The following is a 16300-nucleotide window of genomic DNA, read 5'->3' on the forward strand; positions in this document are numbered from 1 at the left end:
TGATGCTACCAACACCATGCTTAATAGGACAGTGAACTGGCAAGAACTTGGCAATACGATACATTAGTGATGGGCGATATGGGAAAATCATATATCATGATATGTAATTTTTTAAATCATGATAACGATATATATCATGATATACCATATTTCAGTATGTTTTCAGTTATTCTTTAAAAAATAGGACAAAATAATATCATTGCTTACTTACTTATTATATTTATTTATAAATAAAGTTACAAACACGAAAATGAGAGTATTCAATCTGTAATTTCAGTTTGTTTTAGTTTTTTCATTTAATTACCTTTTTTATTAGTTTCAGTTAAGGAGAACTTTCACTTTCAGTTTTCATTATTTCGTTCATTTTCGTTAACAATAATACTTAGTTACCTAGCTATATGGTGATTATCATACCATAGCTTTATATAAAATAAAAATAGTATTAAAAAACAGATCTATTTCCTAGAGACCCGCCCCGAGGAAAGTGATGGGAAATCTCAGGTCGGGTCCGGGCAGAGAAATAAAAGTCAAAGGATCCTGCTATTTAAAAGAATGGAAAATTAATAACAATAATAATTTAGTTCTGCATACTAGACTTTAGATTGTCTGCCACACCACCAGCTCATTATAAAATGACACAGTGTCTGTCTGGATTAAAATAGTTAGATAAAGCTATTAAATGAATAAATCAGTGAGACGTACTGTGTGCTAAATAACAAAGAAGGCAGCAAAATACTAGAAGCTAATAAGCTAATAACAACATTTAATAAAAACAGAAAAATAGATATTTAATAGGAAAATAACCAACTAAACTAAGCTCAAAATGCTAAAAGAAATATAATCCAATGAATTCTAAAAGAGCAAAACGAAATAGTGAACACACAGATGTGCATGAATAACTGATGGAATTGCTGTAGAAACGATACGATATTTATTGTCATATCGCACAGCACTACGATACATATCATGACACAGTGGTTATGGTTTAATAAATTGCAATACTCTAAGCAAGCCGGTATTATATTCATAAAATCTGAATAACAGAAAAGTTTACTTTTTATCCAATCAGAACAGAGTACTGCACTGCAATCTAGTGTGCGGCGATTCAAAACAGAACTAAATGAACCACTTCTGACATCAACTCTTACAACTAATAATTATTATGATATGAAGATTTACAAAACAAAATATAGCGATAAGATACTATGCTATGGATATTTTCCTACCCCCCTAAAGCTAAACAGTCACTCGTCATCTGGACATTGGCCAAACAATCTGTCTCATTTGACCACAGAATTTTTTTTTCTTTGTCCACTATGTTTAGCTATAAACTGATTCCCAGCTGGGCTGAAGGTATAAGAAGGTATTCCAGTTCCTGTTAGGCCTGTTCGTTGGTCCAAACATATCTGAGGGTGATGCAGTCTAACTAGGTTGAGGACACAATTCTGACTAGTAAATCCAATGTTAGCTCCACACATGTTATCTGTGCTCCTGTTAGCTGTGCTCCTGTTAACAGTGCTGAAGATCAGTATAGATTATTTACAGGAGAGTGCCTGTTAAATAGTGCAGGAGGAAATACAATAACACTTACTCAGAGACTGTTGTGATGACACAGACACTGTGAAAAATGTCTACTGTTCTCTGTACTGTTCAATTCAATGAGTAATGTCTCTTTTTATTAATAAGGAGACAAAGGAAAGCTACCAGTCAGTGCATAAAATTCATAATTTTGACCCTGTATGTTTAAGTTTGACCCTGTGTTCAGAAAGAAAGAAAAAAGAAAAAAAAGAAAAGAAAACTCACCATTCTCAGTGTTGAGAATACAGGTGTGGTTGCTCGGCAGGCTAGGTTTGCCTTTCGATTCCTCAGTAAATGAATTTGTCAGAATCTCCACTTGCACGCAGTACCGGACATTTGGTGTAAGACTCTGAAGCATTACCCTGCTCTGTTCTGCCCTCAGCTCTTTCTGCAGATAATAATAAATAAATATAAAAAAACTGAGGCTCTAATTTCCAAAACTAGAAAGTCTAGAACAGGCTTAGTGCATTTCTGGGAAACTAGTTCAAGGGGTTTGAATTTAGCATTGTACTAAACTACTGACTAATAATCAGTTATGCTCTACTACAATTACAACACTGTAGAATAACTAAACTGTAATAAGAGAAGATCTGCTCACAACTTTACACACTTTGGGTTGACTTCCCAGATAGATCAATCCTAATACAGAAAAGAATACATTGAAAGAAACAGCCCAGGAAAAGTCTAAATCCCTGTCCATAATGCTTTCATATATAATGTTTAATAAAGATTCGAACAAGTGAAATATTTTTCACTTTCACTCAAAAGGGCAAATTGACTATGTGTCTATTTAACACCATTTTACAGAGTTTCCTCTAATTTTTTGCAGCACTGGTGGCAGAACCACAAACAAAAATATTATTATTTTTTTATTTTTTTTTATTTTTGGTTATATAAGACTTGCCCCGCAGCAATTAATGCAAGTTACTCATGCTGTTAGACGAACAACAAATATTGGTAAGAAAGCTAGCATCTCTATGATTGAGAGTAGAAAACAAACTGCCCATAACAGCAACCCTCCTTGGCTGAGTAATGGGATTGGTAATGGGAGAGTTGACCAGTTACGATCTCTTAGATTCCCAGCCACAGATTTTAGTGCCATGTTCTGTGTGTCTCCCAGTGAATCACCCATACGTTTAAATATTTAAAATAGTTTAAAAAGAAATTATCTGCAAAAGTCAATATGATTGCAACATCATCTATACCCTATCTCACAAATTTAACAAAAACTACAAATAAAAACTAAAAAACATGGTCCTCTTACCTTTTCCACTTGCCCGTCAATCCAATAACGAATACGGTACGACATAGAATTAAAAAGTTCCTCAAGATTGCTTTTTTTGAGGGTGGGGCCAGTGATGTTTACCTCAATCTCCCCCTTTCTGCTCTGCAACTTCACACCTGGAGCGCTTATTACAGCTGCAGACAAAACAAAGAAGATGCTTTCTCAGAACAGAAAGTTAGCAGTCAAAAAACAACAAAACAAGTAAAAAAAAATTCTGTCAATTCCTTAATGCTTATCTGTCTCTATTTCATCTATTGAACGGTGAGCTGCCTTAACATTTAAACTGAGCACTGTGATAGTACTGGAGTGAGGGTACTGTAATAATAAAGTGCACTGTGATAGGACTGGAGTGAAGGTACTGTAATAATAAAGAGCACTGTGATAGGACTGGAGTGAAGGTACTGTAATAATAAAGAGCACTGTGATAGGACTGGAGTGAGGGTATTGTAATAATAAAGCGCACTGTGATAGGACTGGAGTGAGGGTACTGTAATAATAAAGCGCACTGTGATAGGACTGGAGTGAGGGTACTGTAATAATAAAGCGCACTGTGATAGGACTGGAGTGAGGGTACTGTAATAATAAAGTGCACTGTGATAGGACTGGAGTGAAGGTACTCTAATAATAAAGAGCACTGTGATAGGACTGGAGTGAGGGTACTGTAATAATAAAGCGCACTGTGATAGGACTGGAGTGAGGGTACTGTAATAATAAAGAGCGCTGTGATAGGACTGGAGTGAGGGTACTGTAATAATAAAGCACACTGTGATAGGAGTGGAGTGAGGGTACTGTAATAATAAAGTGCACTGTGATAGTACTGGAGTGAGGGTACTGTAATAATAAAGTGCACTGTGATAGGACTGGAGTGAGGGTACTGTAATAATAAAGTGCACTGTGATAGGACTGCAGTGAGGGTACTGTAATAATAAAGTGCACTGTGATAGGACTGGAGTGAGGGTACTGTAATAATAAAGTGCACTGTGATAGGACTGGAGTGAGGGTACTGTAATAATAAAGCACACTGTGATAGGACTGGAGTGAGGGTACTGTAATAATAAAATGCACTGTGATAGGACTGGAGTGAAGGTACTCTAATAATAAAGAGCACTGTGATAGGACTGGAGTGAGGGTACTGTAATAATAAAGCACACTGTGATAGGACTGGAGTGAGGGTACTGTAATAATAAAGAGCGCTGTGATAGGACTGGAGTGAGGGTACTGTAATAATAAAGCGCACTGTGATAGGACTGGAGTGAGGGTAATGTAATAATAAAGTGCACTGTGATAGGACTGGAGTGAGGGTACTGTAATAATAAAGCGCACTGTGATAGGACTGGAGTGAGGGTACTGTAATAATAAAGCGCACTGTGATAGGACTGGAGTGAGGGTACTGTAATAATAAAGCACACTGTGATAGGACTGGAGTGAGGGTACTGTAATAATAAAGAGCACTGTGATAGGACTGGAGTGAGGGTACTATAATAATAAAGAGCACTGTGATAGGACTGGAGTGAGGGTACTGTAATAATAAAGCACACTGTGATAGGAGTGGAGTGAGGGTACTGTAATAATAAAGTGCACTGTGATAGGACTGGAGTGAAGGTACTGTAATAATAAAGAGCACTGTGATAGGACTGGAGTGAGGGTACTGTAATAATAAAGCGCACTGTGATAGGACTGGAGTGAGGGTACTGTAATAATAAAGAGCGCTGTGATAGGACTGGAGTGAGGGTACTGTAATAATAAAGTGCACTGTGATAGGACTGGAGTGAGGGTACTGTAATAATAAAGTGCACTGTGATAGGACTGGAGTGAGGGTACTGTAATAATAAAGCACACTGTGATAGGACTGGAGTGAGGGTACTGTAATAATAAATCACACTGTGATAGGACTGGAGTGAAGGTACTGTAATAATAAAGAGCACTGTGATAGGACTGGAGTGAGGGTACTGTAATAATAAAGTGCACTGTGATAGGACTGGAGTGAAGGTACTGTAATAATAAAGCGCACTGTGATAGGACTGGAGTGAGGGTACTGTAATAATAAAGTGCACTGTGATAGTACTGGAGTGAGGGTACTGTAATAATAAAGTGCACTGTGATAGTACTGGAGTGAGGGTACTATAATAATAAAGAGCACTGTGATAGGACTGGAGTGAGGGTACTGTAATAATAAAGCACACTGTGATAGGACTGGAGTGAGGGTACTGTAATAATAAAGTGCACTGTGATAGTACTGGAGTGAGAGTACTGTAATAATAAATCACACTGTGATAGGACTGGAGTGAAGGTACTGTAATAATAAAGAGCGCTGTGATAGGACTGGAGTGAGGGTACTGTAATAATAAAGCACACTGTGATAGGACTGGAGTGAGGGTACTGTAATAATAAAGTGCACTGTGATAGTACTGGAGTGAGGGTACTGTAATAATAAAGTGCACTGTGATAGGACTGGAGTGAGGGTACTGTAATAATAAAGAGCGCTGTGATAGGACTGGAGTGAGGGTACTGTAATAATAAAGCACACTGTGATAGGACTGGAGTGAGGGTACTGTAATAATAAAGCACACTGTGATAGGACTGGAGTGAGGGTACTGTAATAAAGCGCACTGTGATAGGACTGGAGTGAGGGTACTGTAATAATAAAGCACACTGTGATAGGACTGGAGTGAGGGTACTGTAATAATAAAGTGCACTGTGATAGGACTGGAGTGAGAGTACTGTAATAATAAAGTGCACTGTGATAGGACTGGAGTGAGAGTACTGTAATAATAAATCACACTGTGATAGGACTGGAGTGAAGGTACTGTAATAAGAAAGAGCGCTGTGATAGGACTGGAGTGAGGGTACTGTAATAATAAAGTGCACTGTGATAGGACTGGAGTGAGAGTACTGTAATAATAAAGTGCACTGTGATAGGACTGGAGTGAGGGTACTGTAATAATAAAGCACACTGTGATAGGACTGGAGTGAGGGTACTGTAATAATAAAGTGCACTGTGATAGTACTGGAGTGAGGGTACTGTAATAATAAAGTGCACTGTGATAGGACTGGAGTGAGGGTACTGTAATAATAAAGAGCGCTGTGATAGGACTGGAGTGAGGGTACTGTAATAATAAAGCACACTGTGATAGGACTGGAGTGAGGGTACTGTAATAATAAAGCACACTGTGATAGGACTGGAGTGAGGGTACTGTAATAAAGCGCACTGTGATAGGACTGGAGTGAGGGTACTGTAATAATAAAGCACACTGTGATAGGACTGGAGTGAGAGTACTGTAATAATAAAGCACACTGTGATAGGAGTGGAGTGAGGGTACTGTAATAATAAAGTGCACTGTGATAGGACTGGAGTGAGGGTACTGTAATAATAAAGTGCACTGTGATAGGACTGGAGTGAGAGTACTGTAATAATAAAGTGCACTGTGATAGGACTGGAGTGAGAGTACTGTAATAATAAAGTGCACTGTGATAGGACTGGAGTGAGAGTACTGTAATAATAAAGTGCACTGTGATAGGAATGGAGTGGAATAAATTATTACAATAATTACATTATCGACTTATCATACAATAATGGAAACACCCTCAATAATTTAACTTATCGAGTCTATTAATGTGAATCAAAATACTATATTTATTCAATTTTATTTTATTTATATTAGATTTAGGCCTGCCTGTCATGATAATTACATGAATAACAAATGACAGCTGAACTTGACCAGAATATCAGCTTTGTTTAAAAACAGCAGTTTTATTTTATTTAATATTATTACTGTGTACTCCGCCTGTGTGGCTCTGCGCTTCCGAATCTGCACAGATCTGATTGGTAGATGACAGCGTTTGGTGATTTTACAACACATGATTGGTCTGTGAGTTTACTGCGCCGCAGAGCAGCAGTAATGAACATTGTTAGAATTAAATCTCTCTCAGTAGTTTATCGGTTTGGGTCTGCATTGGACAACGTCTGGGTCCGGACCCGGACCGCAAATTAGTGTCCTCTGTTCTAGACAAATGTGAAAAGCCCTATATGTCACACAAATCCACAGTAACACTTTAAAATACAGGTTCATCATTGGAAAGTAAGAGTTAAATGCAAATTAATCCACGCTCACTGATTTTATCCAGAGATATGTTTTCCTTCACTATCCAATCAGAGCTATTTCCTTCACGCTCTGTCCGCACGCGCAGATCATACACCCCAAACGCAGAGACCATATCAGTGAAATCACAACTCAGTGATGAGGTGCTCCAGCAAACAGTCAGAAAAAATGGCTGATAATCTCTAGAAGACAAAAGATTCACATACACAAAAAATGTTATACATAAAAATATCAACCTGACTTCTCAATCTAAAAATATTTTTTAGGTAACTCACCTGTGTTATTCAACATAAAAAATAATAATTAGTTAAAAAGGCAAAGGCAACAACAGCATACTGGACAATGTGACAGGACAACAAAAGTAAACAGACAAATAAAAACAGAAAAAATAAATAAAATAATAACATCTAAATAAACTTACAAAATGACTAATTAAGCATCTGATATCTGTCCATTGTGGTTTTAATTACACCTACAGTGGTTTAAAACTGTTTGCCCTCTTCATGATTTCTTTTTTTTATGTATGTCACTCTTAAATGTTTCAGATCATTCAACAAATTAAAATATTTTTTAAAGACAACACCAGTAAAAACAAAATTCATTTTTTATTATTATGGGAGAAAAAAATCCAAGAGGTCACAAAAGAACTGCCTCACTTGCCTCAGTTAAGCGTTCATGACTTCACCATAAGAAAGAAACAACACAAATGGCCTGCATGGCAAAGTGCCAAGACATAAAGTACTGCTGAGCAAAAAGAACATTAAGGTTCATCTCAATTTTGCCAGAAAACATCTTGATGATCTCCACCCCATGGACTGATGAGACTGGAGTTAAACTTTTGGGAATCTGTATTTTCCACATTTCAGAAAAAGAACATCAGTAAAATATGGTGGTGGTAGTGTGATAATCTGCGACAGTTTTGCTGCTTTAGGACCTGGAAGACTTGCTGTAATAAATGTTCCGCTGTCTACCAAAAAAATCCTGAAGGAGAATGTCAAGCCATCTGTATGTGACCTCACATTTTAACAAACTTGGGTTCTGCAGCAGAACAATGATCCGAAACACTCCAGCAGGTCCACCTCTGAAGAAAAACTAGTGAAGATGGAGTGGAGTGGCCTAGTCAAAGTCCTGACCTGAATCAGATTAAGATGCTGTGTGGTATGACCTTAAAAAGGCGATTCATCCTCAAAAATCCTCCAATGTGGCGGAATTACAACAATTCTGCAAATAAGACTGGACTAAAAGTCCTCCACAGCTCTGTGATAGACCCATTGCAAGTTACCACAAATTCTAGATTGCAGTTGTTCCTGCTTAAGTTTTGGTTTTCACACAGGGCCATGTAGATTTTTTTCTGCCTTAATAACAAAAAACATTTTAAAAAATGAATTTTGTGTTTACTTGTCTTTAACAATATTTAAATGTGTTTGAAAGGGGTGAAACAAATAAGGAAGTTAATTAAAGAGTTAAATAAAAACATTAGGGGTCCCAGCTTCGTCTGTACTGTCCTTCACTGCAGATAATTCTGTTTCTGTTTAATGAGTGAAACTGGATTTTGTGGTGGCTCTGGCTCCCCCTGAACTCTGACCTGTACTCGGCTGTATAGGTGAAGTTCTGCCCGGTGGAGTTCTTTGGTGGGTTCCACTTCAAAATCAGCCCCATGTCCTGAGATATTACTGTCACATCCTCAGGGCTGGGAACTTTACCTGTGAGCAATAAAGACCATACACATGACATAAGCATTATATTATATAAGCAAATAGGTAAAAGCCTCCCATTGGATAATAGCTGCATGGGTGATTATGATTCAGCTGGAAACAAGTTATTTAACCCAAACGGACGCTGTAAATATTTTTTCATTGTTAAACAATGATGTGTAAAGACCCATCCTGTGGTCATGGAAAAGATGTTCATCTGTTTCATAATTATTGGCATGCATCCAGCAGAAAAAAACATAGAGACAAAAAAACATAACAGAAATTGCTGAAACTATTAAAATCAGGGTAAAAACCGTCCAAAACATTAAAAACTGAAAGGACGTTGGGGAACATAATCCTCCAGCAAGGAATGTTGTCGGAGAAAAAAATCTTGAATGATGAACAAAATTGATGATCACTGAAATGTTGAAACAGTAAATAGAAGAAATACAACAGTAGAACTCAGGGCTAAGCTTAATAGTGAGATTAAAAGCATTTCCACACACAATGCAAAGAAAACTCAAGGGATCAGGACTAAACAGCTGTATAGTCTTAAGAAAAGCACTTATCAAGCGAAAAAAAGGCTTCAATTTGCTAGAGAGCAAAAAGATTTGACTCTGAAGCAATAGAAGGTCGGTCACGTGGTCTGATGAGTCCAGATTTAGCTAAGGGGTAACTGTAATAGTTTACTGGGCCTATTTTTACTGAATGATATATGCATACAACAAATATGCATACAACAAATATAAAACATAAATAATATAACATTTAAAAAGTCAACAAACACATTAATTCACATTTATGTGTTCTTCTCATAAGATAAAACAATGGGTGATATTAAGACTGTAAAAATGGGGATAACATATTTATCATATACACATATATTACACAACAAAACTCTCACAGTTTGTTGGGAGATTCAGGGAAATTCTCACACAACATAAAATTCTCTAGTCGTTGTTGCTTTGTCTGCTTCAAAAAATGCTCTCACCCTGATAGCAAAAATTATTGAATAAGAGCTGAATTATGGTTGGATTACATTTTTAAATGAAGGAAAAACAACCAATGTTGTGAAATGTGCTTCCCTCGAATAATAATAGCAACAACAACAACAACAATGATATAGAGCTGTGCTCAATGGGTTCAGCAGTGCAGTGGGTGGGACTGATGGAGGAAGTAGAGGTGAATTTATAGTAAATTCTCTCTGGGTTTTCCCAAATCCCAGAGGCTACAGGCACATACACACACACACACTCCCCTCAGAGGCGGAGAACTAAAACTAACAGACACACATTGATTAATGTAAAGATACAATAAAAACACAGTAATTGTGAAAAAGTAAAGATAGATTAATAGTAAATTTGGTGGGATTACATTCTTAAATGTTGATAAATAAGTAGAAACCGTAAATGCACAGTACTGGTGAATAAGTAAAGACACAGTAAAAAATACAGTAATAGTAAATAAGTAAAGACACAGTAAAAATACAGTAATAGTAAATAAGTAAAGACACAGTAAAAATACAGTAATAGTAAATAAGTAAAGACACAGTAAAAAATACAGTAATAGTAAATAAGTAAAGACACAGTAAAAATACAGTAATAGTGAATAAGTAAAGACACAGTAAAAATACAGTAATAGTGAATAAGTAAAGACACAGTAAAAATACAGTAATAGTGAATAAGTAAAGACACAGTAAAGATACAGTATTATTGTATAAGTAAATACAGTAAAGACACAGTAATAGTGAATATGTGAAGACAGTAAAGATACAGTATCATTGTGTAAGTAAATACAGTAAAGACACAGTAATAGTGAATAAGTGAAGACAGTAAAGATACAGTATTATTGTATAAGTAAATACAGTAAAGACAGTAATAGTGAATAAGTGAAGACACTGTAAAAACAATGATGGTGAATAGACGAGAAAAACAGTAGACAGTAATAGTGAATAAGTAAAGGCACAGTAGTAGTAAATAAGTAAAGATACAGGAACAGTGAATAAGTAAAGACAGTAATAGTGATTAAGGGAATATACAGTAATAGTGAATCAGCAAATACACAGTAAAGACACAGTAATAGTGAATCAGTAAAGATACAGTAAAGACACAGTAATGGTGAAAAGTGTAGATACAGTATTGACAGTATTAGTGAATAAGTAAAGATATAGTAAAAACAGCATTAGTGAATAAGTACAGATACAGTAAAGACAGTAATAGTGAATAAGTAAAGGCACAGTAGTAGTAAATAAGTAAAGATACAGGAACAGTGAATAAGTAAAGACAGTAATAGTGATTAAGGGAATATACAGTAATAGTGAATCAGCAAATACACAGTAAAGACACAGTAATAGTGAATCAGTAAAGATACAGTAAAGACACAGTAATGGTGAAAAGTGTAGATACAGTATTGACAGTATTAGTGAATAAGTAAAGATATAGTAAAAACAGCATTAGTGAATAAGTACAGATACAGTAAAGACAGTAATAGTGAATAAGTAAAGATACCGTAAAGACACAGTAATAGTGAGTAAGTAAATATACAGTATTAGTGAATAAGTAAAGACAGTAATAGTGAATAAGGACAGATACAGGAACAGTGAATGATCAGCTGATCATGCGGGCAGGTTATTGATTGTGAGGAACATGATCGAGCGGGTCTGACCTCCAGCAGCGGCGCGCGGGCAGAGCAGCAGGAGGCTGAGGAGGGTTCGGATCATCGCTCCGGGTTCGGATCAGTCCGGATCAGTCCGGTTCAGGTGGGGAACTCGGGTCCACGCGGCCGATCTGCGCTGCTCCCCTCGGTGTTTAGAGGAAGTACTGGGCGGGACTTGATGAGAAATCGAAAGAGGAAGCTGAGCTGTGTATAATTAGCATATAAATAGCAGGAGAATATCTCTCCTTCTCCCCGCCCTCAGGAATAACATTATAAATATAATATAACTGCAGGAACACTGCACTCACTGAGAACTGTACTGACCAGATACGCAAGATAATTACTCACCTTTAATCTATAAATAATGCATTGTACACTAATATAAAATCATTCCTGTTTAATCATTTTTAGTCACGTTTATACATTGTAAAAAAAAAAAAAGTCTGAGAAGAGTCAACATATAGAGTTTCAGTCAGAAATATTCAATTCCTCAATGATTTTAAAGATTTATATTAAAAAAAAAGACTTTTAAGAGCAAGATTTTGCTGGTACATAACAACCGAGAATCAATTTGATTCTGATTTATATAATCATAATTCAGTTTGATACGTTGATCCATTTAGGAATATTCCAGTTACAATTTAGAGAACTTATATACCAACCTCAATAAACATATTTGTGTTTATTGTCATATCTAACAGTATCGGATTAACATGTTAAAAATGTAATTGTTTATTTGTTTATGAGATTTTATTTGGAATTTATATGTCTTCAACTGATCCGCAAAATTTGGTTAATCACAGCATTATATACAGACAAGCAGAATGAAAAAAGCTTTGAAAATAGCTTAAAAGTTCAGGTGCTATCAAAATCACAAAAAGATTTTTAATTCCGTCATGTGTACTTATGTGATATGTCAATTCCCCATCAATTCCCCATCATTTCCCCATCATTTCTAATAAGTGTTTAATCAGATAAGCTCTGTGGAATGACAGCCTGATGATTCCCCTGCTTTAGAAATGAATCAGAAATGGCACTGTATCAATATGACTCTGCACTAGCGTCAGCATCTGCGTCAGGCTTAGCCTAGAATCAGATTCTCACCAATCACAAAGTGCTTAAGGTTTCTCTGTTATTTCTCTTTTATTTTATTTTAAAACAATGTACTTTTTTCAGTAATTAGTTTTATACTGTAGGTCCGGACCATGCAATGTTTTTAAAGATTATTAGTTAGCCTGTGCACTGCAGTAATGAGGTAACTGACTAATTGTGCTGCAATTTAAAAGTACTTTTATTTTGAAGTAAAGATCAGGTCCTCTCAGCACATCAAAATTGAATAAACAAAAGGACAATAAGCTGCACCTGCTGACCATCTACAAAATGTTAACTTTACGTCTAAAATGTTGATGCTAGTTATCATTTCTGAGTTCAGTAATGTTGTAGAAAATGTTGTAGATGCAGGGCTGTGCAGGCTAGCTAGCTCACATGCGAGTTGCAGTTATCATAGCCATGTTGTATTAAATTATTTAAATTTAAAATTGAATACTAATACACTTTAAAATATGTTGTTATATTTAATTAAATTGCTAAAATTATATTTTGTTATTGTAAAGAAGAATACAAGTAATTGAAGCACTGTTTCTGTCTTTCTGTTCTGTTTTTTTTTTTTATTTTACTGATAGACAAACACAAAGTATTGCAAGTGTGAAGTGAAAATGATACATGTTTTTCAGAATGTTTATCAAATAAAGTGTAATGTGCAAAAGTTTTCAGCCCCCTTTTGTCATAGCTAGGACAGGACTCAGACATGTACAGATGCAGATATTGTGTTTATTAAAGATAAACAACGGTACAGGGTTGGTCAAAAACGGAAAAAGGTTAATCACAGCAAACAGGAACCACGTAGACAAAAGCATACCATAAACAGGGACTGTCAAGAGAATCATGCACAGGGAATCCAGCAGCAAAGATAATCCAATAGGCAAAAACGATAAACAGTCCAGGTCAAACACGGTAAATCCAATATCAGAGAAACAGGCAGAAATCGGCGTCGAGAAAACAAAAAGCACGGTCACACGAAATAACAGAGACTAGAGATAGAATGCTTTGTAATGAGGTAGAACCAACAATACTCAGCACAGGTGTGTGCATGGGGTGCTTTTTATACTGCAGGTATTCAGTATTCAGGACTCCCTGGAGGAAGCAGGTGTCAAGTGATCGTGTGTGTGTGATGTCAGCAGGTGGTGCATTCTGGGTAGTGTAGTTGTTAGGCTGAGAACCTACGTTAGAGCTGAGTGTGGGAGGAACAGGAGTGATTTCATCACCAGACGTGACACCTTTACTCTAAAACCCCTATATAAAATCCAGTGCAATCAACTGCCTTCAGAAGTCACTTAATTAGTTAATAGAGTCCAGCTGCATGTAATTTAGTCTCAGTATAAATACAGCTGTTTTGTGAAGGCCTCAGTGATTTGTTAGAGAAAACTAGTGAACAAACAGCATCATGAAGACCAAGGAACTCACCAGACAGGTCAGAGACGAAGTTGTGGAGAAGTTTAAAGTATTGTTAGGTTATGAAAACATATTCCAAGGAGCAATCCATCGTCACTGGTCAGAAAAGCAGCCAAGAGGCCGCTCTGGAGAAGCTGCAGAAATCCACAACTCAGGTGGGAGAATCTGGATACAGGATAGAGCTTAGATTGTCTGCCCGAACCCGACCTGACCCGAAGACCTTCAGAAAATAGTCTGAGATGTAGGCATCTGTTTTTTAATTCTATTTTTATTTTATATAAAGCTCTGGTGTGATAATCACAATGTTGCTAAGTAACCAATTATTATCGTTTACGAAAACGAACGAAATAACGAAAACTGAAAGTGAAAAAAACATTTGTGTCAACTGTATCTAATAAAAACGGTAATTAAAAGAAAAAACGTAACTACCTGGAGCTGTATTGTGTGTTTATAAAACGAACTAAAACGAACTTATATTACTGATAGAGTACCATCATTTTCGTGTTTAATTTATTCATGAGCGCTGTTTTCACACCCGGAGTTGTACACCGGGGGGTGTTGTGCCGATCCTGTTTGCAAAGCAGAGTCGGATTCAGCAGAGATTCGGGCTCGGGCTCATAATGACAGTTTATGGTTTGGGTTGGGTCGGGCTCGGGCAGAACGTGCACGGGCTGGGTCGGATTTTTTGGGCCCGATCTAAGTTCTAAAACAGGACAACTATCATAAGTCATGCGCTCCACAAATATGGCCTTTATGGAAGAGTGTCAAAAGGAAATCCATTGTAAAAAAACATGAATTGGGATTTGCAGTTGCAGCAAACATGTGGAGACATGACGGAGACCAATGTTGAATTTTCTGGCCTAAATCCAAAGTGCTATATGAGGAGGAAATTAACACTGCTTATCACCCTAACCACACCATGCCCAAAGTGAAACATGGTGGTGGCAGCATCATGCTCTGGGGCTGCTTCTCTTCAGCAGGGACAGGGAAATTGGTCAGAGTTGATGGGAAGATGGAAGGAGCTAAATACAGGGCAAACCTGCAAAAAAAACCTGTTGAAGGCAACAAAGACTTGAGACTGGGAAGGAGATTCACCTTCCAGCAAGAAGTGACTGTTGCAAGATGTCTATTAATAAAAAACTAAATAAAATACATTTAAGTTTGTGGTTGTAAGATGACAAAATATGGAAAAGTTCAAGGGGTATAAAAACTTTTGCAAGCCACTGTACAGTAGTATTATTCAATATAAATATATTACTTAGCCATTTAAATACTGCATTATATTAACAGTTTAACAAGATTAACAGCTAAAAAAATAAATTTGTTCAGATAAAATGTTTATATCAATTTATTTAGCTTATATTTTAAAAGTTATTTGTTGAATACACACAAACCTGCAGAGGTGAACAGGCCTAGGTGTCTTGCACCCACTGTGAAATTTGGTGGAGAATTGGTGATGATCTGGGGATGCTTCAGCTAGGATGGAATTGGGCAGGTTCATCTTTGCGAGTGACACATGAATCAAGCCGCATACAAGATTATCCTAGAAGAAAAGTTGCTTCCTTCTTCTCTGGCAATGTTCCCCAACTCTGAGGACTAGTTTTTTTCAACAGGACAGTGCTCAGTTCCACACAGCTAGATCAATAAAGATGTGGATAAAGGACCATCAGATCAAGAGTCATGGCCAGCCCAATCTCCAGACCTGAACCCCATTGAAAACCTCTGGAATATAATCAAGAGGAAGATGGCTGGTCACAAGCAGTGGCATAAGGTCACCCAAAAGCAGTGTGAAAGACTGGTGGAGAGCATGCAGAGACACATGAAAGCTACCAATTCCTTAGATAAAACTTTATTATTGTTGTCGGTTCTAAATAAATATGAACTTGTTTTCTGTGCCTTATATGAGGTTTGAAAGTACTGCATCTTTTTCATTATTTTGACCATTTCTCATTTTATGCAAATAAACACTGTTACGGAGGGAGATGTTTATATTTTTCTTTGTTGCCTTCCCTTTTCTAAGCTACCTCATTCTTGCGCTCTCCTTCACTCTTTCTATCAGTCCTGCAGGTTACCTGTGAGAGGGAGGAGCTGATTAATTGATCCTGGTCCTGCGTCACTATAAAGCGCTGGCCGATGTGGAGTGCAGCGCGACACCCGACCCATTCAACCACCACGCCGCCCAGACCAAACCACCTGTCGTACTATTCTGATTGTTTGTGCTGTCGTGAGTCAAAACGGAGCTGTTTAGATAACTAAAATATGTTACTTAACTTTGTTATACTACTTCTGTAAATACACTTCAAATAATACTAAAAGCCAAGGTAGCACTGTAGGGGATAAGGCCTGTTTCTTTGGGAGGGGGTTTCTTTTCTCCTGTGTTTTGTTAGTTAGGGAGGGAGGGAAGATTTATGTATTTTTATTTCCTTTTTTTTTGTTAGGTAAGTGAGCTCTAAATTTCTAAGTTAGTTTTGTTTGTT

At 36.8% G+C, this 16300-nt stretch overlaps 1 protein-coding gene and 1 long non-coding RNA gene across 2 annotated transcripts in view; one reads left to right on the forward strand and one right to left on the reverse strand.

The window, feature by feature from the left end:
* Window positions 1-11487, reverse strand: part of LOC103045513 (interleukin-10 receptor subunit beta) — a 28905-nt gene extending 17418 nt beyond the window's left edge. Inside the window, exons 1-5 of the mRNA XM_049485393.1 lie at window positions 11322-11487; window positions 8549-8666; window positions 6976-7145; window positions 2843-2997; window positions 1804-1966 (exon numbers count right to left, since the gene is read on the reverse strand). Coding sequence (XP_049341350.1) covers window positions 1804-1966; window positions 2843-2997; window positions 6976-7145; window positions 8549-8666; window positions 11322-11376 — 661 coding nt within the window. The 5' untranslated portion in view covers window positions 11377-11487. The remainder of the gene's footprint in view (window positions 1-1803; window positions 1967-2842; window positions 2998-6975; window positions 7146-8548; window positions 8667-11321) is intronic.
* Window positions 4061-5626, forward strand: LOC125805047 (uncharacterized). Its single transcript, XR_007441326.1, has 3 exons — window positions 4061-4551; window positions 4767-4809; window positions 4853-5626. It is a non-coding gene; the product is annotated as an uncharacterized LOC125805047 (long non-coding RNA).
* Window positions 11488-16300: the final 4813 nt, after the last annotated feature.

The sequence above is a fragment of the Astyanax mexicanus genome, chromosome 11 (assembly GCF_023375975.1).
Source record: "Astyanax mexicanus isolate ESR-SI-001 chromosome 11, AstMex3_surface, whole genome shotgun sequence".
In the NCBI taxonomy this organism is placed as follows: Eukaryota; Metazoa; Chordata; class Actinopteri; order Characiformes; family Acestrorhamphidae; genus Astyanax; species Astyanax mexicanus.